This window comes from Acomys minous, assembly GCF_964271855.1.
Source record: "Acomys minous genome assembly, chromosome: 8".
NCBI lineage: Eukaryota > Metazoa > Chordata > Mammalia > Rodentia > Muridae > Acomys > Acomys minous.
In genome coordinates this window covers 112,783,102-112,810,365 of record NC_140489.1, presented here as the reverse complement: position 1 = coordinate 112,810,365, position 27,264 = coordinate 112,783,102, and the positions used below count along the sequence as shown (strand labels likewise).

The 27,264-nt window shown below is 44.0% G+C and overlaps 1 protein-coding gene across 6 annotated transcripts in view; it reads left to right on the top strand.

Moving 5' to 3' along the window:
• Positions 1–25,318, top strand: part of MAP4K3 (mitogen-activated protein kinase kinase kinase kinase 3) — a 145,374-nt gene extending 120,056 nt beyond the window's left edge. For 4 of the 6 annotated variants that reach the window (XM_084793096.1, XM_084793097.1, XM_084793100.1 and 1 more), the window contains 13 exons: positions 510–594; positions 2,589–2,668; positions 6,538–6,598; positions 6,675–6,792; positions 9,972–10,030; positions 11,575–11,678; positions 14,614–14,785; positions 17,444–17,533; positions 20,540–20,608; positions 20,686–20,778; positions 22,352–22,422; positions 23,216–23,271; positions 23,886–25,318. In XM_084793096.1, the coding sequence (XP_084649222.1) occupies positions 510–594; positions 2,589–2,668; positions 6,538–6,598; positions 6,675–6,792; positions 9,972–10,030; positions 11,575–11,678; positions 14,614–14,785; positions 17,444–17,533; positions 20,540–20,608; positions 20,686–20,778; positions 22,352–22,422; positions 23,216–23,271; positions 23,886–23,973 (1,146 nt within the window). In that variant the 3' untranslated portion in view covers positions 23,974–25,318. The remainder of the gene's footprint in view (positions 1–509; positions 595–2,588; positions 2,669–6,537; positions 6,599–6,674; positions 6,793–9,971; positions 10,031–11,574; positions 11,679–14,613; positions 14,786–17,443; positions 17,534–20,539; positions 20,609–20,685; positions 20,779–22,351; positions 22,423–23,215; positions 23,272–23,885) is intronic. The other 2 variants (XM_084793098.1, XM_084793099.1) reach the window with 1 other exon arrangement.
• The last annotated feature ends 1,946 nt before the right edge of the window (positions 25,319–27,264 follow it).

Here is a 27,264-nt window from a genome sequence, read left to right as displayed (position 1 = left end):
CCCGGTCTCAAAAAACCAAAAAAAAAAAAAAAAAAAAAAAAAAGTGTGTGCCACCAAGCCTGACCTCAATGATAACATTTATCATGAAACCAAACAAGCACATTCTCTTTATGGGGATTATTGTTTTCTTCTTATCTAAAAATATTATGTTGTTGTGATAGAGGTTCTGATTCTAACTGGCAAATTATTTATTACACAGAATTGGTTATTGGTACTTATTTGTTTATTGTGGAATGATAAAGGAAATAAAATATGAGATTTTTTTCTCCAGCAAAATTGTTGTTGTACCAGGAAACTGTGTAATACTATCAAAAAGTTGATTATGAATGTCTAGAGAAGAGTTAGATAAATGGCTGACGTGACACACTTATTTCTAGAAATTTGAAGGTGACTTAATTTTAGTGTCCCCTTTGTGGTCTACCATATTAAAACAAAATAGTTATACATTATGTTTTACCTTAGGGATCATATTTGTCACTTTTGTGTTGATTGAGTCCTTATTTTTCCAGATGGGAGCATGTTTTTCAAAGGTTTTTAATGGATGTCCCTTGAAAATCCACTGTGCCACATCCTGGATAAACCCAGACACGAGAGGTAGGACCCCAGTTACGATCTGTCCTTCAATGGGGCTCTGAGTTTCATTTGACTTGTTTTCTGGGTGTCTTTGATGTTTTGATGTTTTCTGTAAATGTAAGGTAAACATATTAGTCTGTACTGTCACTGTAGTTTGAGGTAGCAGTTAGCCCATTGAAGTTGCCTGGCAATTGGAGTGTCAGGCCTCCCTCACTTCCTGCCGAAATGCTTCTTCTGCTATGACCCAGTGTGCTTACTCTCACAGTCACAGCTGAACTGACTTGGCTTTCAGATATCCAGAGTCAAGTGACTACTTTAGAGGAACTCTAAATTGTAAAGGGTCATATTCAGCGTAATTGAGGACTAAGTCCGGGCTTGGTGTTCTTTCTGCATACCTGCATCCCATCAGCTCTCTCTTTAGCCTTGTAAAATACCCATGGAGCCATCTGTGAGCACTCTTACATGAATGTGCATAAGAAGACGTGCATGTGTGCATCCTTGTAAAAATATTCAGATTTGTTGCTCCACAGACAGTGATGGGAGAGCTCTTTGGCTTAAAGCCACTGCTGCGTGACCTCATGTCTCCTGCCAGCACCGATCCTAAAGGCTGCACAGTCAGGGGTTCTCTGTGTTCTCAGTTATTCTTAGCAGCTCAGCCTGGACAAGATCGCCATGTATCCCTTTTAGCATCTTAAACTGACTAGATGGGTGCTGGCTGAGTCTCCCTTACCATCTAGAAGGTACTGAGTAGCCCAGCAGATACCTGGGTCCTGGGTTGGGGTGGTGAGTATGCTTTGGTTCAGACCTCCTATCTCATCAGTGATGACCGTGACCTTCTGGTCCACTTGTCTCTGCCTCCCCATGCTGTGATCACATGCCTGTGCCACCATGTCCAGTTTGTGTGGCTCTGAGTCAAACCCAGTGCTTTGCCCATCTGACCAGCACTCTGCCCATGGAGCTACATCCTCAGGACCTACTTCATTCTGCCTTCGCAGCTCCAGAACCCAGACTTGTCATGGAGGTGCTTATAGTAATAGCCAAAAATAAATAAATTAATAAATAAAATAGTATGTTGTTTTAGTAACCATTCTACTGCTGTGAACAGACATCATGACCATGACAACTCTTATAAAAGAGAGCACTTAAATTGAGGCCTTGCTTATAGTTTCAGAGGTTTAAACCATTCTCACCCCAGTGGGAAGTATGGCAGCACGCATGACACTTGAGCAGTAGCTAGGATCTACATCCTAATCCATAGGGAGAGAGAGAGAGAGAGAGAGAGAGAGAGAGAGAGCCAGGGCCTAACTGGGTCTTTTGAAACCACATAGTCCTCCTCCTCAGTGACACGCCTCCTTTAACAAGGTCATGACCCTTTCAAACAGTTCCACGCCCTGGTGACAAAGCATTCAAATATACGGCCTGTGGGGCCATTCTTATCGAACCACCACATCTGTAAAAGTACTTTTAATCCGACTTAGTTCTTGGTTTTCATGCTGTGACCTTTGCACATAACCTGCTCTTCAGGACACCTTAGAAAAAGTAGCTGCAGACTCTTCCATCAGTCACACTCTCTGGTGAGTGATGAGTCCCACAGGCCACTTTTCAAGCCTCCCTCATGAAACGTTTCCTCACTGTTCTGCGACTAATATTTATATGTAACATTGCTTATGGGTGTCTAATTTCTTCTTTGTACTATAACTTTAGAAATCAGTCCTTTTTGGGCTGGAGAGATGGCTCAGAGGTTAAGAGCTCTGTCTGTTCTTCCAGAGGTTCTGAGTTCAGTTCCCAGCAACCACATGGTGGCTCACAACCATCTATAATGAGATCTGGTGCCGTCTTCTGGCCTGCAGGTGTACAAGCACACAGAGCACTGTATACATAATAAATAAATAAATCTTTTTTAAAAATCGGTCTTTTTCAGAGTTAACACATTTTACTCAATTTTAGATGATAAAAGCCATTTTAAAGTATCTTGCTTATTGAAACCAGTTAATGAAGTGTCTCTGTTACTTCAGATCAGTACTTGATATTTGGTGCTGAGGAGGGCATTTATACCCTTAATCTCAATGAACTTCATGAAACATCAATGGAACAGGTAGGCTGTCTTCTGTGTTTTTTCTTGTTGTATATAAGTTTCAGTTATGATTTGGCACTTCTTTTATTTGTAAAACACTTATGGAGCATCCATTTGCTACATACTGACGCCAGAGCCACGGGCTTGGTTCCTACCTTACACTGTTCCTGAAAGGCTTACACTCACTTGGACAGCACTCTAGGGATGAGCACGGGATGTAGGCCACAGAGGCGAGTGTCAGCGCTTCCTGTGAGAGGTGTAAGAGATGTGTGTGGGTGGCCCCCTAAGTGATAGATAGACAAGGGAGGGCACAGGCATTGGCATGGGCTGTGAAGCAGGGTGACATGGAGTCTAGAACAGGAGCAGTGGATTGCCAAGCCCGAGCGGTGCGTGCCCAGCAATGGTCAGGCCTGGGCTTTAGAAATGTGCGAGAGGGAGGGAGGGAGGGCGGGAACAGGAAGATGACAAGAGAAGGGATAACAATCCAGATGTAATCTGAATAAATAAGAATAAATTAAAAAATAGTTTTTAAAAAAAGAAAGAAATGTGACATAGTGGCCATGAGACTGTTGTGAAAGGTTGCAGATGCGTTAAGTCTGGGCAGAGGACTAGAGAGATGGCTTAGTGGTTAAGAGCACTTGCTACACAGTTGTGAACACTGGAGTCCAGATTTGCATGCCCGCATTAACAAGCCAGACAGTTTGCAAATGCCTGTAACTCTAGCCCCAGAGCATCTCCTCTGGCTTCTGTGCACACGGGCGAATGCCCATACACGTACATGCACATACACTTACACAGACGCAGACACATGATGCACAAAAACATAACACATTAATTAATAAAAGTAATTCTTTAAAGGTTCAAGGCTTAGGGTAAGAGCACTTGCTGATATTGCAGAGGGCCTGGGATTGATTCCCAACACACAGATGGCGGCTTACAACCATCTGTAATTGCGGTTCCGAGGAATGCAGTGCCTTCTTCTGACCTCCCCAGGCACCAGGCATGCAAGTGGCATGTACACATGCATGCAGGCAGATACTCTGGCATGTAAAAAATGTTAAATAATTTAAATAAATAAAAGGATTCTTGCCATGCTCCTTACCGTCTGAGTTCAGACCCTGACACCCACCTACATAAAGGCGAAAGGAGAGAACCGACTCCACCAAACAGTCCTCTCACTTCCATGGATGTGCGCCCACATACATGCATCACATGCACATGCACACGCACACACATTGTATGACAGCAAATGTATTTAAGAATTAAAAATACTGAAGAAAAGGTGGGATAGAACAATATAGATGGAAGCATTTTGATTTTCACATGACTTAGGGAAGCTCTTGTCATTTAGCACAGTATGCAAAAATGGTAATAATGAAGTTGATGTTATAATGGAAATCTGTATAAAGTTAACATCAGGACCCTTCACTGGTAGAGCTCTTGCCTAACATGTACAAGGCCTTGGGTTGAAGCCTCAGTACTTGGGGGAGGGGTGGGGAGGATTATCTGCCTGTGGTTACACAATTATTTCCTCTCTTCAAAAATATCTGAGACGAGCCAGGCATAGTGGCGCATGCCTATAATCCCCAGCACTAGGGGAGGCAGAGGCAGATAGATCTCTGTGAGTTCAAGGCCAGCCTGGTCTACAAAGAGAGTCCAGGACAGCCAAGCTGCATAGAGAAACTGCCTCTGAAAGATACAAACTACTTGTTGTTCCTCTTGGAGTTTTTTGTTTTGGTTTGGTTTGGTTTTGGGTTTTTTGTTTGTTTGTTTGTTTTTGTTTGTTTGTTTGTTTGTTTTGCGATGCTGTGACCAAACTCCTAAGACTTTGCACATCCTAGGCAAGGGCTGTACTACTGAGTGATCCCAAGCCCCCTCAATCTTTTTAATATGTTAAAATTGTCAAACTGTATGTACGTGCACCATGTGTGTGCCTGGTGCCTGCAGGGACCTGAGAAGGATGTTGCATCCCCTGCAACTGGAATAAGAGCAGATGGTTATGAGGGGCCATGTGGGAGCTGGGAATCAAGCCCAGGTCCTCCTCAAGAGCAGCCAGCACTCCTAACCACTGCACCGTCTCCAGCCCCTCACACTCCATCTTCCAGATAGGAATACAAAGACTGAAATAAGTTAACTGAAGTCACGTAATCCTCAACAAAATACAGTTTAGGCAAAATATTGAACCTTTCCTTCTTGACTGTTACATTATTTCATTAAATTGATTAGTTTACTCAGAACCTAACTTACTAAAGGAAGCATTGATGATCTAGAAAAACTTTAGAGTTTTGTTTTGTTTTGTTTTTTGAGACAGGGTTTCTAGACTTGCTTTATAGACCAGGCTAGCCTCAAACTCACAGTGAGCTGCCTGTCTCTGCTTCCCAAATGCTGGGATTAAAGGCATGCACCGCCACACTAGGCTCCCTTTATTTATATATATTTATATATATATTTTTTTAATGTGGTTAAAAATAAAGCCAAAATGAAATTCAACACTTGAATCAAACTAGATGTAAATGCCAGTCCATTGCCACGTGTTGAAAACATGAAGACTTTTTATATAGTGTATTACTAATTTTAAAACACAGTCCTATGATTGACAGTAAGGAAGTAATTCTACGTTTGTATTTGTGTAAAAAGTACCCAGGTCGACAGTGATTAAATAAAGTCTCCCTCCTGCTGCTGAGGCAGTCTATGATAAGTCATTGCTTTTCTCTACCTCCTGTTCTCAGGGTAGCCAGTAAATTCCCACTTCAGTTACAGTTTTTAATGAAAACATAAAGTAGAAGGTACGTGTTGAAATCTGAATTTAAGACATAGTTAGCTATAGGCACAGGGTCTGTATTTTTTAGTGTTTGGTTGAAGTAGAATATTTCATGAATGCATGTCCCAAATAAGTGATATGCAAGCCTTCCACTTTTTTTATTTACATTTACCAATAAGGGTCTTACTTTGTCTCTTCCTTCTCTTGTTACATTTGTTGAGACTTGATGTTAATACAGTAACACCCTTAGAGCCGTGATGTATGGCATCATCTCTCTACTCTTCCTATTCCCTGCCCTCCTCCCAGTACACTTGGGAAAGACCGGTAGGAATTGCCAGAGCAAGCCCAGCAAACAACTAGTTACGTCAGGGCACCCGGGTACAGCCGTGAGTGCCTCTCACAGCTGCCCTCAGGTGTGCTTAGGTACCCGTGTTCATTCCCCACTCACAGCCGCTCTGGTGGGTGAGTGAGGTCTGCGAAACTGGCCTTTCTGACGCAGGCCCGGGCCGTGCTGACGCTGCTGGCCTGGAGCCGCCGTGCAGACCAATGTGCTGATGAAGCACGTCCGTCAGAGCTGCCTTCTGTCTGTGAAGGACAGTGCCTCCCTTTTCTTTGCCCCAACACTCACACATCATCACGCTTCTGAGCTGTTCCCAGTTCTCACACACGACATGCACAGATGGGGTCTCAGTTTCCACTCAGCTCCCGCTTGCCCCAGCCCCTGCAGTTTGCAAGGCTTCATGATGGCCCCTCAGCCTTTCTCCTGTACAAACCTAATTTCAGAGTCTCTTGCTCTACATTATACATGTGCGTGTACTTGATAAGTATATTTTAAGAAGAATGAACAGGAAAGACTTAATCGTTTAAGCCCAGGACCAAAGTAAAGAATGGATGGTACTTAAAGTGTTTTTTATTCTCCTTGGGGTTACATGGTCCCTCATCATCACAGGGGGACGAGTTAATCATGCTGGGTTCAGACTCAGGTTTGCTTCCTTTGATGTATTGAGTGTGTGTGCATTTTAAATACTGAAGAAGTGGCCTCTTGACAGTCAGTTTGCATAGTCCCTGTGTACATCTTTGCATAGCTGTTGCGTCTCAACTTCTGTAAACTTTGTGTGTTTTTTGTCAGCTCTTCCCCCGCAGGTGTACGTGGCTGTACGTGATGAACAACTGCTTACTGTCGATATCTGGTGAGTCTCACTTTTTGTATCTTAGTAGCCCTTGTTGCTTGTTATTGGCTCTCATGTGGTGCTTACTTCTTCACAGGCAAAGCTTCTCAGCTCTATTCCCATAATTTACCAGGGCTTTTTGATTATGCGAGACAGATGCAGAAGTTACCTGTAGCGATTCCAGCACACAAGCTCCCCGATAGGATCCTGCCCAGGTAACTAGCTGTGTTTCTGCCCCTGGCAATCACGTTCAGGAGGAGGTGAGGTTTGGGCGAACAGAAAGTTTTCACTAAAAACTCATGCGTAATGTATTCTAACAAGGTCTTATTTGTCATATTTTTGTTCTAAAATTGTTGTAATTTGTGCTTTCTGATTACATAAGCATTTTCTCCCTGAATTTTTGTTTCTGTCTCTCTGCAAAGATAAAACTAAGTTTTCATGTAACAATACATGACATACACTATTGTTACTCTTAATATTATTGTGTTGGCTTACATAAAGTGAATTTTTCCCAAGTACAGTTTCTAATCCTGGAAATCAAAATGATTTATTGAATTAATGTATTTTTGCATTGGGAGATAATGAAAGGTGAGGAGTTTTGCTTTTGTACTTTTGGCGTTTTTAACTATGCTGCGCTCTCGCTTTTATCATAATAGTGGTTTTCATTGCTGACCAAATGGTCTATTAAGTCAAACTATACTATAGCCAGGCTCCCTTCCCAAAATTGGTGGTAACGCCAAGGCGGAAAAAGCCTGTAGCTTTCAGGTACCTTGAGGGTCTGTTGTTAACTGCTAAGTTTACAGCAGAGCTATGATCTGCCCCTTATGCACAAATGTCTTCTAAAGATTTTTTTTTCATTTGTGTGTATGTGTGTGTGTGTGTGTATGTGTGTACATACATACCCATGGAGGTATCAGATCCCCTAGAGTTGGAGTTACAAGGAGTGTGTGAACTGCCCAACATGGGTGCTAAGAACTGAACCTGGGTCCTCTAGAAGAGCAGGAAGTGCTGTGAACAGCTGAGCTATTTCTCTAGTCTTGACAAACGGTTTTTAAGATAGCCTTCTGATGAAAACCACTTTAAAAACGTGTGCTTTTTCTATCTTAGGGGAGACATCAAATTTAATTGGGCACTTTTGTAATTGTTCAGAATTGTGATTTGGGGCTTCAGTTAGTATAATAATGGCTGTATTTGCAAATAAAGTTGTTGCCCCTATTTTTCCTTTTACTACCACTTTGTGCTGCTGTTTGTCTATTCTTCCTTTCCATGCAACTTTGTAACTTAATAATTCAAAATGTTTATGGACACAAAAGTCAACTACCAAATGCATATCTAGGATACTCACCTAACTTGCTCCTGTAGAGTATAAAACACACAGACTGTAAAGAGACTTCTTGTTGAGAGGGGAAAATAAAGGCTGGGGGCGATACAGATGCCTCCGTGGTGAAGGGCACTGACAGCTCTTTCAGGGGACCCAGGTTCACTTCCCAACACCGTCTTCTGGCCTCTGTGAGCACTGGGCGCTTGGTGATGCATAGACATACATGCAGGCAAAACACTCCCACACATAAAAGAATATTTTAAAAGCATGTGTTTTGCTATATAAATGGTGTACACAGGCTGTGACTTAGAGGCCTTTTGGCTTGGGTTCAGAGGTCTTCGTTCTTAGCTGTGTTTATGTGTATGTGAAGGGTCTGCATGTAAAGATGAGACACAGTTGAGTAAGATGGTGCCTCCTCCTTTAGGAAGTTTTCATATTGGAAGATTTTATCTCTAACTCACCATTTTAGGAATTTTGTTATAATTTATCTACAGTTAGAAATACCCATAGATACTTCCTTCCTTTTTCCTCTTCATTATCTAGGAGTCAGTTACCATAACATATGCCTGTAGCCCCAGCACTTAGCAGGTAAAGGCAGGAGGATGAGGAATCAAAGGCTGGTGAACCGGAAGACCCTCTGTTAAGGGGTCGAGGGCTGGAGAGATGGCTGTGGGGCTAAGAGCGTGCCGTGCTCTTGCAGAGGATCCAAGGTTGGCTCCTACCAGGCAGGCAGCTCACAACCACCTCTAACTCCAGCTCCAGGGGATCTGATGCCCTGAATTCACATGTCCACACAGACATAGCACAGCTTTAAAAAGAAATAAATCATTTAAATATAGAGATGTAAGTGTCTATGTTTGGGGGCGGGCGGTTTGGAGGGGGTTGGTAGTTTGTTTTTTGAGACAGGGTTTCTCTGTGTAGCCTTGGCTGCCCTGGACTCACTTTGAAGACCAGACTGGCCTCGAACTCACAGCAATCCGCCTGCCTCTGCCTCCCGAGTGCTGGGATTAAAGGCGTGCGCCACCACGCCTGGCAATGTCTATGTATTTTTTAAGTTGCAGTTTTTAGATATAGGTGAAAATTGACGTGGCCCATTTCATTTGAATCAGATGAGAGCACATTTGGAAAGCATGGAACTCACAATCCTGGTATAAGTTAGAGTGGTATTAGGTATGGGGTGTGTGTGTGTGTGTGTGTGTGTGTGTCTGTCTGTCTGTCTGTCTGTCTGTCTGTCTGTCTGTCTGTGTGGGTATATGCACAGAGGCCAGAAGACGGCATCAGATCCCCTGGGGCTGGAGTTATAGGCAGCTGTGACCCACACTAGTGTGGGTGCTGGGGTTAGAACTCAGACCCTCTGGAAGAGCAGCACCTGTTCTTATTGCTGAGCATCAGCCAACAAGACAGCTTTTCACACAGCTTAGACTCATCGTATGTGTTGAAAGGACCTTTTCCTGGCTTTTGGTCTCCCTTCATTTTTGTCACTGGTACCTTCTGATAAGCCAGAGTTCCTAGTGCAGCTCACTGGATGCCTTCTGTAATTTGAAAGATGCAATGTGCCAATGAAAGCCGCAACGACTTACGTGTATATTTTTATGTCGTTTATTGGTTTAACATTTAAAAAAGAAATCCTAAGGTCATATTCTTCTGAATTCAAAAATACTCCATAGTTTTGTTTTGTTTTGTTTTCAACTTAAAATTTGGCATTGGTGGGGACCTAAGAAAGGGATCCAATACACTTTAACTTTTTAAGTATTTTGTGTTGGACTGTATGTATGTATGTATGTATGTATGTATGTATGTCAGTATGTGTGTGTCACTTGCCACAATATGCATGGTATTAGATGACAGCCTTTCACCATGAGGGTTGCAGAGGTCAATCTCAAGTCACCAAATTTGGTAGTAAATACCTTTCTTTACCCACTGAACCATTTTGCCAGCTCCCATAGTCTTACTTTGATATAGACTTGCCAGAACTAATTTTTAGCTCATGCTTTACCTACTGATGAGTAATGGGATTTTTGCAATGTACACTTTGCCTGCCTGCATCTTATCTTCTTCTCCATTCAAATGTAGGAAATTTGCTGTATCAGCAAAAATTCCTGAAACCAAGTGGTGTCAGAAGTGCTGTGTGGGTAAGTAGACTCCAGCGTCCTGTGGCCTTCCTGCCTGGCTGTGTGTAAGGGAACCCTGTGAGGCTCTCATTCAATAGGGGGCAGTGCACACACACACACACACACACACACACACACACACACACACACACACACACACACACACCTTAAATAAAGCAGGTTTCTTGGCCTCTCTATGCCTATGTAGAATAAGCCAAGTAGAGCACCCTTCACATATAGGTACTTAGCAAATATTTTGTTGCTTGTGAGAATAAGAGATGGCGGGTGACTTTATCACAGGGAATCAGCACGTCACGCTCTCTGAAACAGTTGTTTATCACTCACTCCTCTGCTTAGTGAGTGCTCGTGGGGCAGCTTGTACTCAGTCATGCTGTGCTTGTGCACTGTGAGTCCGTAATGTGTGGTTTCTCCACTAAATTGCTCCCCCACCTTTACAAGTAACAACAACAACAAAAGCCCAAATTGTTTCTGTCCTTTAATTCTCCACTGTTGTAAGAGGGACGTGAGTACACTGTCACTACATTGCCAGGCGTGCGGAAAGCATGCTAAACACAGGCCAGCTCAGAAGAGCGCCTGCACTGTGCCTCAGATTAGCTGTGAGTAGCTGGAGAGGGCACTGTGAACACAGTGGCGTGAATCCTTACTTAGAAGCTGGATGCTGCTATCAGCAGGACGCAGGCTGCAGAGCGGTGGGTGAGGGCTACTGTGGGCTGGAGCCCTGTTCACCATCCACGAACAAAACCAGGGACAGAAGGAGGAGGCGGGGCCTCAGAACGCTGGGCAGACATCAGAGCAGCTGGCCTGGGCCAGAGCAGGGGACGGGGCTGGCGCTGACCTGGTACACTGAGTGGCAGCTTACCTGTCCACTTGGCTCTGTGTGAGGAAACAGACATGAGGGTTTTCTTGTCCCTGATTTCCCATCCAGGCTTTTGTGTTGGCTTTAGCTGGGAAGTCTTGCCACTTACTGCCTCTGCCTTTTAGCTGTTTCAAACCTATGTGAAGTTAGTGGATTTTTCTCTTATCCTTCATACTCTTTATTTCTATGTGTTTACACTATATTTTAAATGTAAGAAAAGCTCAAACACTTGAGACAATTCGATTTTATTATCTGGAAGCTTTTATTATAAAATTTGATTAGTGCCTGTAATGTTTTCTAGTGACAATAGAAAGGCTATGATTTTTTTTTAAAGGACATAGGTAAATACTTTCTTTTTAGAAGCCAAACATTATAGCCTCTCTACATTACTGTCAAAAGCGCCTGTGAACCACCTGGGTTTGCATACACATCATTTGACATCTCCCAGATTCACTTCGGCCCCTGTACACCTGACACCTGATCATGTTCTCACGCGTGCATCTGAGCAAGACCCTTCCAGTGCTGGGGCACCTCTCATTTCCTGAAGTAGCATTTCTTACTCACTCTCCTATCCGATTAATAACAAACTAGCAGCCTGCTTTTTTTTTTTTATCTCTATTTTTTTTAACTAGTATTGTAAGGATTTTATATACCAAGAAAACTGATGTTTACTTTTTTGCCTTTTCAGTGAGAAATCCTTACACGGGCCATAAGTACCTCTGCGGGGCACTTCAGACCAGCATCGTTCTATTAGAATGGGTTGAGCCAATGCAGAAGTTTATGTTAATTAAGGTAAGCATTCATGGCATCCATAGTACAACCCTTTGTTAGCTTTGCTGTTCTTTAAGAGAAAACTGTTTTCAGCTAATTCTCAAGTCTGGTGATTTTGTGTGGTAGTCTGTGAAAGCTACATGGTTAGCTCCAAGACAGCCCTGAGAAGCCAGAGAGCGGCACTAAAAGAGACCCCAGGCCTAGGAAGATCACTGGGGCTGATCCTGGTAGAGAAACACGCACGTGTGCACGCGCACACACAAGCTGCCGGAGGGACTGTGTGCTCTAAGAAGCGGTGGTGTGCCACAGGTTACCTTGCTGTGGCTTCTCTTCTCTAAGTGCATGGCACTGGAGAGCCTGACCTGGCCGACTAGTGAGCTGGTGGCTAGCTTTCTGGGACAGGGAGTCACTGCACACCTAGCTCTCCTGCAGGACTGTGTCACACCCCTCCCCTGACGTTTCTTGCACTTCTATTTCTGTGTCTGCTTCATGACTTCTGCACACCAAACATTTTGTTATGGATTCGAAGTTTATTTCGCTTTCTTGGTGCTTCTCTACTGTGGCTGTGTACTAGGTCATTCAAATGTGCTTTCTTGCTTTTTGTATGCTTTCTTCATCTTGGTGACATTCGGACAGTGTTTGTGTCATTAGGCCTCATTTTTTTTTTTTTAATCATAAATAAGGTTAAATTAGAGCTCTTCAGCGACACTCTATCTGCACCCTAAAGAAAGGTCAGTGCTGTTTGTTAGCGTCAGTCGGATGTGGGGCCTGCCGTCAGCCACCAAGAACACAGTGTCAGGAGCCTGTGCTCCTAGTGACTAATTACTACAGGATCCAAGTGCATGGGAATCAAAGCCTGCTGCCTTCTTACATGCTCAGACAAAATAAAGAGCCAGAAATACATTCTTCCTACTGTATTAATATAACCGCATCTAAAAGAATCTTCAAATTATCTGATCATAAATATGGAAAGTTGAAGACAGCCCAGCTGTTAGGAGCTCCATGGGATCCAACACCTCTGCCTCCCCAGGCACCTGTAGACACACACATACATATGATTAAAAATTAAATGTTTTGGGGACTGGAGAGATGGATTGGAGGGTAGGAGCACTGGGTACTTTTCCAGAGGACCCAGCACCTGTAACCATTTATAATTTCAGTTTTAGATCTCACACCCTCTTCTGCCTCTACAAGCATCAGGCATGCATTTGGTACACATATGTATATGCATGCAAAACATCATATAAATAAAGATAAATTTTAAAAATTTTGTTTAAAAACGGACAGGTTTGGCCAAGCATAGTGATGCATGCCTATGTTGTTCCTACACTTGGGAGACTGAGTGGAAGGATCACCAGTTCAAGGCTAGCCTTGGCTATATTAGAGTTTGAAGGAAGTCTGAGTGCTAGCCTTGGCTGCATGGAGAGTTTGAAGGAAGTTTGAGAAACTTAGTAAGATCATGTGGAAGGGAAGAAATAAAAGGTTTTATTCAAAACCTGTGTCCCAAGTAAAGGGTGAGTTTCTAGAGAGCTGCTGCGCTAGGGATGTGTGTGTGGTGGGAGGTGTTAACACTCCAGTGATCCCTGGGAAGGAGCCCACAGGGTGATGATGGGTGAACAGATGTGCGTAAAACTGTGCCTTCCAGTCACCAAGGCCTTTGTGTCTTCAAACTAGTCATTATGGCAAGCCCATTTTACCTATTTGCTTTGGCAGGATGAGTTGCCAGCTTAAAAAACAAATCCTATTCAACTGCTTTGTTAAGTGCTAGCAATAACCATTCGGAAAAGGCAGTCAAACACAACTCATTTATTTGTAAGAGCAACAAAACACAACCGTGAAAGAATGAACTTAGAGTATGTGTAAGACCAGTTTGGCCAGGTTTTGTTTTTTGGTTTTTTTTCATCTTTCCACTTTGCGTGTGTGTCCCTAAGTGTCAGCGCTGATGATGTCATAACACTAAGAAGTGGCATCAGAAAGACTGGTCCAGTCAAGCCAGTGTTCTCACGTGCACCCTTGTATTCAGCAGTCTGGCTACAGGCTGCCCGTCTACCTCACTCTTGGTTTTCTGTTTTCTGTGAGCTGTGTTTTATCCCTGGGCTGCTGACAGCAAGTTGGATGTTTCTTGAGTTCTTCTAAACAGTCTGCCATGAGTACTTTGGCGTAGCCTCCTGTGAATGCCCTCCCTTGTTCTGTCCGTTTCCTCGGGGTGTTTAGTGTTGCGTCAGGAGGAATGCGCGTGCTCAGCACTGGCGGGCAGTGTGTTCAGCCGGTGTGGCTGTCCTGGGTCTGTCCCCGTCGTCCATTGCTCGCTCTCATCCTCTCGTGGCACTCTCCTTAGTTCAGCCGTTCTAGTCGATAGGGGATATCTTGTTTGTTTTGTCCCTGGTTACTAATGAAGTTAGTGTTTTTTATTTTCAGTTCTCCACACGGGGAAGGCATTTCTTTTTTTTAATGCATAAAAAAATTTAATTTAAAGTTGTATATGATTAAAGAGTGGCATTGTGTCAAAGTTAATGTGTTAATGAAATCACTTGAGATAGGAGGCCAGCTTTCTCTTAGGGCATTTTTGTTCATACATAAAAGAGGCACATCTCGTGCTGACCTGTGTTTGCTGGCTTTCCTCCATGTCTGCTCCTCTGGTAAAGAAGCAGATGAGGGTAACTGAAGGACTGAGCTGGGACAGGAGGCTGCCACAGAAGCTGGGTGACAGACAGGGCTGGTCACTCAGCTCCTCAACTTCATTTTCCACTCTCAAGAGAGAAGGCTAGTGAGATTCCTTCCCAGCACTAATATCCAAAGTTTGTGTAATCTTAATGTAACAATAAAGATACTTTGTACTTCTATTTATCTGCATGCTCTGAGTTCCTGGAGCAAGAAGCAGTCTTGAGAGCAGAGAGCTCCCAGCTGGTGATGTGACCTTGGTTCCTCTGCTCAGCGTGTTTGTCTCTCTCTCCAGAACATAGAATTTCCAATGCCATGTCCGCTCCAGATGTTTGAGATGCTGGTGGTCCCTGAGCAGGAGTACCCTCTGGTCTGCGTTGGGGTCAGTAGAGGGCGAGACTTCAACCAGGTGGTTCGATTTGAGACGGTCAATCCAAATTCTACCTCGTCGTGGTTTACAGAGTCAGGTTTGTGATTGTTATGTAATTATTAAAGCCCATGCTTATGGTTGTGTTAAACGCAGTAAGTGTTCTGTGTTTCCCAACAAGCAGACAGCCTACAAAGCCAGTCTTAAATAAGTACATTAGTAACCGGAAGAAGAGACAACATGCTGTAAAGTATAGTTAGTGTGTTCAACACATTTAAAACAATTTGATTATAAAACACACTATATAGAAAGTATATACACTCTTTAAGTGTGCAGGTGAATTTGGTGTGTGAATTTGTTATATGTATTTGTTATTTATATATTATTTACCAAAATACATAACAGGAAAAACTTAGACATTTATTTTGGCTCATGGTTTGAGAAGGTTTCAGCTACATGGCAGGGAAGGTCCTGTGGGGCAGAGCAGTTGCTGGCATTGGGAGTGTGTGATGAGCCCCCACTGAGATCGTGTGGGACCAGAAACAGCAAGACACGCAGCTGAGCCGCTCCCTTCACAGCGCTGCCCCCACTGCTGACCTTCCTTCAGCGAGTCTCCTCCTTCCTATGGTCCCACAGCTTTGCAGAATAGCACCATCAGCCATCCAGGAGCAAGAATGCAACATGTGGGGCCAGCCAGCCGGCTCATGGTAAAGGTGCTTGCTGCCCAGCGTGATAACCAGAGTTCTGTCCCGGGGCCCACATGGCAGAGCACTGCCTCCTGCCATTGTCCATACTGTAACTCACGTGCACACACAAGTAAATACATCTTAAAAATGTAAAATAAGGCTTAAGACATAAGCCTATTGAAGACATTTCAGATCCAGACCAGAACTGCCTTGCCATAAAATGAGGAGATACCAGTGTGCTCTTCTGCTTTTTGCGGAATGTATTACTTAAAGTCACATGCTTTAGGTAGCTCATTATCTTGAAAGCCACATATGTATGAAGAAGCTTTTTTCATGCTGTAGGTTGCGGTGTAGCTGGGTGGTAGATAGAGTACATACTTAGTGCACAGCACATACAAAGCCTGTGTCTCAGGGTTGCAGACATGGCGCAGCCATAAGAGCACACACCGCCCGTGCAGAGGACCCAAGTTTGGTTCCCAGCACTCATGTTAGGCAGCTCACAACTATTTGTAACTCCAGCTCTAAGGGATCTGGCACCTTCTTTCTGGCCTCCAAGGGAACCTGCATTCGTGTATATAAACCCCAACACATATTGCATAGTTAAAAATAAAATCTTAAGCAAGCACGCACGCACACACACACACACACGTGTCAGGAGTTCAGTCCCAAGCACTCTCCCTCCCTCCCCTCAAAATAAAGAAATCACACACATTTCTAGTAATTTTACTTAGAAAAAGCAGTATTAATATGACAAACTGAACCATGGTTCACAAAAAACAAATAACAGTTTAATACATGAGCAAATATTATCAATATTTTGATAGTACTTTCCATCTCTTTTCACAATTATTTTTAGAGTTTTACAGAATTCAGTTGTTTGGTGCTACTGTTCATATAAAGATTGAGCCTTTCTGAAATGCATATTAATGAAGGAACCATGTACCGCTGCCAGGAGCCAGGAGTGGTTGTGGATACGGAGAATCCTAGCACTTAGGAGGCTGAGTCAGAAAGATGTGACTCTAGCCTGAACTACTTCACAAAGACCTTTAAAAAAAAAAAATTAACAAAGGCATTTTATAACATTCATATCTTCAAGTGTTTAAATATAATTTCTAAATGGTATAGATTATTTTTTTTAATCTTCTTAAACTCCAGTTGCCCCTGCTCATAATCATCAGTTATTTCACCATTTCAGTCACACTTCGCCGCTTTAGTAAGTGTGTTGACACAGTGGTCTTTGCGCAGTCAGTGCAGGCCGGTGCTTCCCAAATGTGAGCTTACACCAGAGTGCGTCCTTTGGTAAGCCCACAGTCAGCGCTGGTGATGTTGGAAAGAAGGCCACCGTGCTTTAAGAGTGTATGCGAACTTGAGAGATCACACAGTGGCTAAGAGCTTATTCAGAAGACCTAAGTTCTATTCCAAGCACCCACATGGGGGCTCTCTGTAACTTCAGTTCCAGGGGCTCTTACGCCCTCTGCAGGCCTCCTCAGGTACTAGGCAGGCATACACGCAGGCAAAACACCCATACACATAAACAATAAAGTCATTTTTTATCAATTCATGTTCACAGACTGTCAGGCTGATAGAAACAACGCCTTCAAAGGGAAGCTACGAGAAGCTATTAGACTTCCTTGAGTACAGGTGTCTCTTATAATTCATACGCTTGTACTCAGTATCTTGAATGAAACTGTTAAGTGGTTTAAAGGTTAAGATGTATTATATATTATATTATATATATAATGACTATTTCTGAAATATTTGTGGGAATATTTGAAAATAATTTTTATATAATTTATTTTCTCAAATGTTTATTGCCAAGTTGCTGAACAGACACTTCCTTTATGGCAACTACCCTAATTACCTTAGCAAATATTAGATCCAAATAATTGTTTTATAGAAATTTGATTACAGTTTGAATTGTACTGTAGCAAAATAATAGACATAAAATATTAGTTTGTGTAAATAAATGAGGTGGAACTCTCACACTTAAAGAGTGTGAGCTTTCAATGTCTTCAGTTTATAAGCTGATAAGGAAAGCCCCTTTCACTTTTTTCTCTTTAAAAATACTGTAGAGCCAAGTGTGGTGGTACACACCTGTAATCCCAGCACTTCGGAGGTGGAGGCAGGAAGATCAGGAGTTCAAGACCAATCTCAGCTACATAGTGAGTTCGAGGCCAGCCTGGACTACATGAGACCCTCTCCCCAAACAATACACACATACAAACACTATGGGATGTTTTGCTATGCAGTAGAGAATGGACACTTCAAAGGGGAAATGTGAAAGAAACAGTTTTCTGGCAAGATCTGCTAAGCAGGAGTTTGTTGGGAGTTTGGGAAGCCATTAATACAAGAAGAGTAAGCAAAGGGCCGATAGCTCACACTCAGCAGGCTGAAGCAAGGACATTGTTGGAAGCTTAAGGCCAAACACACATCCACACATGTATGTACTCACCTGTGAATGCACGTACTCATGCATGCTCAAACTTTTATACTGGGGCATAAAAGATGACAAATGCATTCACAATACAGTTGAAGCCCAAGGTGTTAAACAGCGCACTGAACTTGAAACAGGTTTCTTCATGGATACTTTGTTGAAGGAAGATGTGGCTAGCTCCTTGATCTTCCCAAAGTCTCTTACGTTACCACTGTCTTCCCTGTGAGACAACTGGGACACACCTGCTTTCCAGTTTTGTCTTATTTAACAGGAAAGGATTGCTGGATAAAAAATATTTTGATGTCAGTTTATTTTAATAATGTCTTAGTTCTCTGAAGTATTGTAATTTTAAATACACTTTAATTGATAAATGAAAGGCCTCATTAAACTTCGCTTGGTTTATCTGAAGGATTTCCATAGATACACAAACTGTCTCTCTGAGTTCAGGAAATCTTGAGAGTCTTAGCCAGGCAGCAATGTGTCCTAGAGATAACCCAGGGCCTGAGAGATGCCCGGTGGGCGCAGCGCTGAGATAACCCAGGGCCTGGGAGATGCTCGGTGGGCGCAGCGCTGAGATAACCCAGGGCCTGGGAGATGCCCGGTGGGCGCAGCGCTGAGATAACCCAGGGCCTGGCAGATGCTCGGTGGGCGCAGCGCTGAGATAACCCAGGGCCTGGGAGATGCCCGGTGGGCGCAGCGCTGAGATAACCCAGGGCCTGGGAGATGCCCGGTGGGCGCAGCGCTGAGATAACCCAGGGCCTGGCAGATGCTCGGTGGGCGCAGCGCTGAGATAACCCAGGGCCTGGGAGATGCTCGGTGGGCGCAGCGCTGAGATAACCCAGGGCCTGGGAGATGCCCGGTGGGCGCAGCGCTGAGATAACCCAGGGCCTGGGAGATGCCCGGTGGGCGCAGCGCTGAGATAACCCAGGGCCTGGGAGATGCCCGGTGGGCGCAGCGCTGAGATAACCCAGGGCCTGGGAGATGCCCGGTGGGCGCAGCGCTGAGATAACCCAGGGCCTGGGAGATGCCCGGTGGGCGCAGCGCTGAGATAACCCAGGGCCTGGCAGATGCTCGGTGGGCGCAGCGCTGAGATAACCCAGGGCCTGGGAGATGCCCGGTGGGCGCAGCGCTGAGATAACCCAGGGCCTGGGAGATGCCCGGTGGGCGCAGCGCTGAGATAACCCAGGGCCTGGCAGATGCTCGGTGGGCGCAGCGCTGAGATAACCCAGGGCCTGGGAGATGCTCGGTGGGCGCAGCGCTGAGATAACCCAGGGCCTGGGAGATGCCCGGTGGGCGCAGCGCTGAGATAACCCAGGGCCTGGGAGATGCCCGGTGGGCGCAGCGCTGAGATAACCCAGGGCCTGGGAGATGCCCGGTGGGCGCAGCGCTGAGATAACCCAGGGCCTGGGAGATGCCCGGTGGGCGCAGCGCTGAGATAACCCAGGGCCTGGGAGATGCCCGGTGGGCGCAGCGCTGAGATAACCCAGGGCCTGGGAGATGCCCGGTGGGCGCAGCGCTGAGATAACCCAGGGCCTGGGAGATGCCCGGTGCGCACAGCGCTGAGATAACCCAGGGCCTGGGAGATGCCCGGTGGGCGCAGCGCTGAGATAACCCAGGGCCTGGGAGATGCTCGGTGGGCGCAGCGCTGAGATAACCCAGGGCCTGGGAGATGCCCGGTGGGCGCAGCGCTGAGATAACCCAGGGCCTGGGAGATGCCCGGTGGGCGCAGCGCTGAGATAACCCAGGGCCTGGGAGATGCCCGGTGGGCGCAGCGCTGAGATAACCCAGGGCCTGGGAGATGCCCGGTGGGCGCAGCGCTGAGATAACCCAGGGCCTGGGAGATGCCCGGTGGGCGCAGCGCTGAGATAACCCAGGGCCTGGGAGATGCCCGGTGGGCGCAGCGCTGAGATAACCCAGGGCCTGGGAGATGCCCGGTGGGCGCAGCGCTGAGATAACCCAGGGCCTGGGAGATGCTCGGTGGGCGCAGCGCTGAGATAACCCAGGGCCTGGGAGATGCCCGGTGGGCACAGCGCTGAGATAACCCAGGGCCTGGGAGATGCCCGGTGGGCGCAGCGCTACCGTGCGAGCATGAGGACCTAGGTCTACATCCCCAGCACCCATGTGTTATGCATCTTTGACTTTGTGCTGGGGGACAGAGTCAGGAGGGTCCCAGGGGCTTGTTGGCCAGCAAGCTCAGGTTCACTGAGAGACCCTGCTCAAAAGAATGAAAGGATGATTTTAAAAACCACCCAAAGTTGACCTCTAGTCCCCACACACCGTATACACACCCCACAGGCACAGTGTGAACTTCTGAAGATGCTTCGATATTTTAGCTTATTTATAGTTAAAAGGTAAGTTGTTTAGCTCCCTGGTTCTTTTATTTAATACACACTGACTATATGAGCTAGACACTTGCATATGGTAATGCTCAAAGCACATCCCAGATAGTCTGAGTTTAAGATCAGAAATTGGCCAGAGTCGTAACTTGTTTCAAATGTACTTATAAACACCGCTCTCGTTAGCAGTAACACTGATAGGGGCCCGCTCTGCCGTGCCTGGTGTCCTTGATGGTATCAGAACTCACGTGCACCAGTGCAGCTGTTCCACTGTGCTCGGCGTGAGATGCCCATCCATTCAAAATGCAACCGGCCTCAATCAGCTCTTTGTTTATGAAAAAACATATTGTAACTATTCTAGTTTTCTGTAACTTCATCCAGCTGTATTTGTGTTGTAGATACCCCGCAGACAAACGTCACTCATGTAACCCAGCTGGAGAGAGACACCATCCTCGTGTGCTTGGATTGTAAGTTTCTGTTTGTGTCTGCTGAAAAGATTTCTCCCCTCTTACTTTTGAGTGACTTCCGTTTTTTTTTTCTCTAGGTTGTATAAAAATAGTGAATCTCCAAGGAAGATTGAAATCCAGCAGGAAATTATCATCAGAACTCACCTTCGATTTCCAGATAGAATCCATAGGTGAGTCGTTTTTTTATTTCTTTGTATCATGAACTGTTTAAAATTATTTATATGATAGCTACTGTCATTATAAATATGTACCATTAAGGACTTTCTAATTTGGATATAATAAATATGAGGCCGCTGTGAATCTCCTTCTTATACTTTCCTGTGTGTGTGTAGTGGTCACATACACTGTCAATAAGTTAACTTCCTTACAGATGTGGCGTTTCTCAGTTTACATTACCTCCAGAATCCATGGCTTCCCTATAAGTACCTTAAAATTTGACCCTTGGTAGCCTGCTGTGTTTTTGCCATTGCTGCCTACTGCTCAGGGAATTTTGGAATATGACAGTTCCTTTAGCCAGAACTAGTGATACATCCCTATTGGCCCAGAACTCAGGAGGCTCAGACAGGAAGATTGTAAGTTCATGGCCAGCCTTGTCTACATGGCAAGTTCTAGTCCAGCCTCAGAAACCTAGCAAGAGACCGTGTCTCAAAACAAACAAACAAACAAAAGTCACTGCCATTTTCTCCTGGTTGTTGCATTCTCTGAAGGGATTTCAAGCAGTATCAGTATTTTAAAGTCCTGAGGACGTAAAAGCAATGATCATGAAGCAGGATGCTAGGTGGATAATTAGTATTTAACATGCACAGGCTTTGAGCTTTGCATTTGATGGGTTTTATGTATTTTACCAATGAAGTTTTTTCATGTACATACATTGGCAAAGAGTAAGGCCAAGAACACATGGTTGTTAGTCAACACAGGTATAAACAGAAAGAAAAATGGGACAAAGAGAAGGACCAGAGTAGGGCCACATGTAAATGGAAACCTGGAGTGCTGTGTAAGTGGGAAAATGATGCCAGCACCATTCATTTTCTGCAGGAAACAATCAGGCTTCTTCCTCAGAATTACGCTGTATAGGATGTAAATGCACAACTGCAATTCGCCTCCTCTCTGCCTGTGTCCCACTATTTCTGCTTTTATCCCATGCCTTAGAAAATATTGTATACATTTTTAGAAATATGTACAAGATGGCTGCTGTGTCATCATTTATAATAAAGAGAAGTAGAAATAATTGTTCATTCTAATATTTGGAAACTTCAACATAAACGTTTACGTTGACAGTATGGGATTCATTCACGTAAACACGCCTGAGAACGGCAAATGTAAAAGTCATTACAGTCCTGTCCAAGAGAGGAAAGCAGGCCAGAGTGAGAGCAGGGTTGAGTTGATGAGATCCAGCTGTGTTTATCTGTGGCCGACGCAAAGGCAAATATAGTAGAATATTTAGATTTGATCATTGAAGGAGTGTGCATATGCTTCTCTGCTGTTGTCTGTACTTTTCTGTGTGCTATACTATTTCTTTTTTAATTACTTTATGAAACCAATTTTCTAATGCATATTTCCAGTGAGTTTCCCATACCAAAAAGATGAATGCATTGTATATATTAAATGTTATAAATTCAGAGGTAAAGATGCCATATCAGTACACAGAACTGAGAGTACCCATCTGAGCTGTGCGGATGGGCAGGGGTGACGGGTGCTTGTCGCTGTGCTTTTGTCCTGCTAACAGCTGTTCTTGTCTGCTAGTTTGTCTACAAGACAGTGTGCTGGCTTTCTGGAAACACGGGATGCAAGGTAGAAGTTTTAGGTCTAATGAGGTAAGTGATCTTGTCTGAAGCGTGCTCATTAAGTAGTCAGGAGGCAGGCGTGTTGACTTGTGCCTATTCTGTTAGCGTTAAGGAGGCTCAGGCATGAGGATCATTTGAGCTCAAGAGTTCAGGTCCAGCCCAGGCAACATGGTGAGACCAGGGTCCTTAAAAAAAAAAAATAGAAGATACAGAGTTTATTTCAAGCAATTCTTTCAGTACTAGAAAGTTCCTAAGGGACCCTGTGAGCCTGTTTATGCCCACTGTGTTCAATCCAGTGGTGAGAGCAGTAGCACACGCTGTGAGACTAGAGCAGCGGCTCTCACCCCCTCCTCACACTGTGACCTTTATACAGCTCCTCATGTGGTGGTGACACTGCGATGTTACAACTGTTATGAATCATAATGAAAGCCAGGCATGGTGGTACACACCTTTAATCCCAGCACTCAGGATGCAGAGGCAGGTGGATCTCTGAGTTCGAGGCCATCCTGGTCTACAAAGTGCTATATGCATGTAATCTTAGTACTCAGTCGGCTGAGTCAGGTTGATCTACATGCATGTGATCTTAGTACTCAGTGGACTGAGTCAGGTCGGTGCTACATGCATGTGATCTTAGTACTCAGTGGACTGAGTCAGGTCAGTGCTACATGCATGTGATCTTAGTACTCAGTGGACTGAGTCAAAAGGATCAGAAGTTCAGGTCTAGCCTGAGCAAGATTCTGTCACAAAAGGAAAGGAAGAATTTTAAAAAGATTTTGTATCTTTAATTTGAGGAATTAAAAAAAAATTTTTTTTAACCAAACAGGTAACACAGGAAATTTCAGATAACACAAGAATTTTCAGGCTCCTTGGATCTGACAGGTATGAAGATGGGTAGGGGAACGTCTGGTACTAAGTAGGTTTTCCACATTCAGCATAAAGCTGCTTACTCTTTGGAAGAGTTGAAATTCCTGCATGTTCAACATTGTTTGCTTTTTAACTACTGAAAAACTAGTCTTCCAAGTCAGGGGAGCCCACGGACCTGACAGTACTGTGTGCCTCAGCGGCGCCGCTGCAAGTGCCTAGGACAGGAGGGCGGCAGCGCTGTGTCAGCAGACAGCTCTGCAGACTTTCATGCCACATCATATTTTGGACTTTTAGTCTGGATTGTAATCAGATTCTTAAGCTGTTTCTAGGATTAATAGGACCAAGCTCCCCAACAAAAAAACCAATCATCCCTATATTATTGGTTTCTCCTCACCCCTGTCCTTCACCCCCAAGTCCTAGAAGAGCATTGATCTAGAAATAGGCAGTGGTAGGCACCCCCCGGGGCTGGAACCTCAGGCACAGTGACTGCAGATGCATTCCGCCCCTAAGTCAGAGGAGAAGCGATCACAGAGGGTTCTAACAGAGAGGCCTCGGGGATTCTTTCCAGCTGATGTTAGTTTTCACGAGTAAATAATTTTGTTTTGTTGTATGTTTCTTATTACCCTCAGGGTTGTGGTTTTGGAGAGTAGGCCAACCGATAACCCAACAGCAAATAGCAATTTATACATCTTGGCGGGTCACGAAAACAGCTACTGAGACATGGAGCTCTTGCCAGTGACCTGTAGAGACCGAGGCCATGGCTGCTGCAACGTTAGCGGGTGCGTGAAGCTCCACAGGGGCCGCAGGAGCCTCGCTTCACTTCCTCATCATTTATTGTGGCATGAGACAGACGGGAGAGCCCTGTTTGTTTTAAGTGGTATGGACATATTTAGCATATTGAACCACACAAGTGCTTAATTCATTGTTATGTAATCTTTGTACATATAAGCAGTATTTTTCTGTGAAACTTCATATTGCTGAAGGCATACACTAAGAATTGATGTAGATAATGTACTTTTATGAGATGTAAAACTGTCTTATCTGTACAGATGTAAATGTTGATTAAAATGCAACTGGGGTTATTATTTTAAGAATTCTTTAGTATATTCTTGGGTGTGGTTATATTACAAAATGGGATGCTGGCAATGAAACAAGGCACTTAACACTATCGTATTTTTATTATATGTAATTTAGTAATATGGATATAAATCTTGTAACTTTTAAAATGGTAACGAGCTATAATCATTTTATAATCTTGTTTTTAATTTTGATGCAAGTGCACTGGTGTTTCTCCTTGCACAGTGTTGATATGTGATGTATTAAGTCACAAAGAAAGCTGTGACGCCATGAATACGCATTTGGCTCCACAACATCTTTTTTACATGTATTTGGATTGTTTTCTATGTGAAACAGACTGATTAACCACCTGTTGTAGTAACTGATCTTTTTATATTTAAGCAGAATCGTGTAAGATTGCTTGTCTGTGCTTAGGATACACCTTTGCAAAACACTTAAATCGCAGAATGGCGGTGCCACGGTCGAACACTGCAGTCGTTGTCTGGCCGCGGTGTGCACACAGGATACAGTGGTGTTGCTAGAGAGCCCACGCTAGACACTTCACAGACTCACACTGAAGAATTCCAACATTCCAGAGCAAAGGGATCAGATTTCTCATGGAATTTTTATTTCTGTTGGCCTTATTTTATTACCACTTTCATATTTCTTTTGATTTAGAGTATTAATACATGGCCAAAATAATTTAGTTACTACCTCATGCAAGCATCATAATGGTTACTACACATCGCAGGACGTTAGTTTGGTTAAAATCATTGTCGATTGGTTTTTTTTCCAATGAAGTGTATCTGTCTTATCAGATAGATACCAGGTTGTAGCAAAGTGCACACCTCTGGCTCTTTTTGGTATATGTTCTTTATATTTTGATGTGAGTATGTATACACTAAGAAACTAAATTGTGATTTATGCTTCAATTATTTTAATTGATAATGGTTTTAAATATGTTCTGATTGTACATACTGTAAAATAAACATGTTTTTTAACATGCTGTTGAGTAGTTGCTTGACATCTGGCTTAACAGCATTAAAGGGGGAGGCTTTGCTTCGCAGTCATATCTTAAGGATCAGTTCTCCTGTAAGCATCATTATTTGATCTATCTTTTTAGTGTAATATTGCCACATTTGAGAAAAGGGGTATCTTATGTAGACTCTTGAATTCTTGTCGGGAAAATCAAGCACTCATAGTATTTTGGTTGGAACAGGAGTTAGCAATTTATATATTAGCCAAATCTAGGCCACCTCCTGTTTTTGTCAGTAAAGTTTTATGAGAACACAGCACCACCTCTGTATTGACCTGTTGTCCGAGACTGTGTTCATACTTGAGCATCAGATTTGAGTGGTTTCAGAAGATCAGACTGGCCTGCATAGCCCAAGTGTCTACTGTGAGATACGTCAGCAAAGTAGTGTTGGGTGGGGACGTGGTTCTGGAAGGCAAGAATAGAAAGAAGGAAGGACTTGATTGGATGACCAAGAGATGCTGTTTCTATTGATCTTCCACAACCTTCTAGAGTGACCTTGGATCATTTATTTCAGAGCCTTTTCCATGTCTAAGAGTCACAGCAATTATGGATATCATTTCCTCTAATATGAATAATCAACATTAACTACTAATTGTGCTTTTTAAAAATCCACTTTCATGAGAATCATATAACGGAGCTGAAAAACAGGCCTATGGGAAAGTTTTTAAGAATCCAGATTCTGCTCTTACCATTGCAGGACAGTTGATGCCTTTAACCTCCCATCAAACTGCCAACCACTCAGAAATACTGGGCCCTCCCTAAAAATGTGCATAACTGGTCACTCATTAACCATAAGCTTTCACAAAACATCTTAGGAGTCAAACTCTTCAGGAATAAGGCCCAGTAACCTTTGTCTTTAGGAAGCATAAATTGTTCTGCGGGCACCAGAGGGAGGGGCACTTAGGATTACACTATAGCCACATTGCCGGACGTGGTGCAAGGGTCGCTGGTTTCAAAGACGTGCTTAGATGACAGTTTCAAGTGCAAGTTCCAGAAGAGATCCAATCACATCTATGTTGGAAATCATTTTACTTTGTCTTCATTTACATTCAAGTTGCTTTTCTTGGTAACTAATTGTGTCCTTACTGGTTTTGAAAGTGGCAGTTGTTTGTGGGTGGTTTTGGTGGATGTGTGTGAGTCATGTTTTAGTAGAGACCACAAAAATAAAGGATTTAGTCGTCTCATCGTTACCAGCACAGGAGGGAAAGTATGGGTGGGGAATAAACAGCCTGTAAACACTGAAAGGACTTAAGATGGAAATCCATGCAGTTCGTGCCTGGGTAAATGGAAGGTAAATAGAAGTAAGGAATAGCATATCTCTAATCCCAACTGATAAGGTCGTAAGTTCAAGGCCAGGCTGGAACTGTAGAGCAAGGTGCTCCCTTGTGTCTTCTCCCTCTCCAGTATATACACACACACACAATACATATATGAATGTAACATGTTTCATATATATTTCACACACATATATATATAACAGCATGTTTGTGTATATATTATATATAAACATATGCAAAAATATATATAGAGAGAGAGAGACCAAAAGATACTTAGAATATGCTTTGAGGAAAGAAGCTTTTATATAGACAGCTATAACATCCCTGGTAGAGGAAAAGGAACTTTATTTATGTAATTTACTTTACATCCATGTTGCAGTTCTCCCTCCTTCCTCTCTTCGCAGTTCCTCCTTCTCACCCACCCACCCCCACCCCCCTGACATCCACCAGGACTCCCTTTCTCCTCAGAAAAAGGGAGGCCTCCCATGGCTGTAAACCTGTCCCTTGCTCCTCGGTCCTGGTCCCCCTGCTCCCACATGAAGACCGAGCTGCACCACTGTAACATGCGCAGAGGACCTAGGTCCATCCTGAGTGTGCTCTGTCATGGATCAGGAAAAGGAACTTTTAATATGCAAGGAT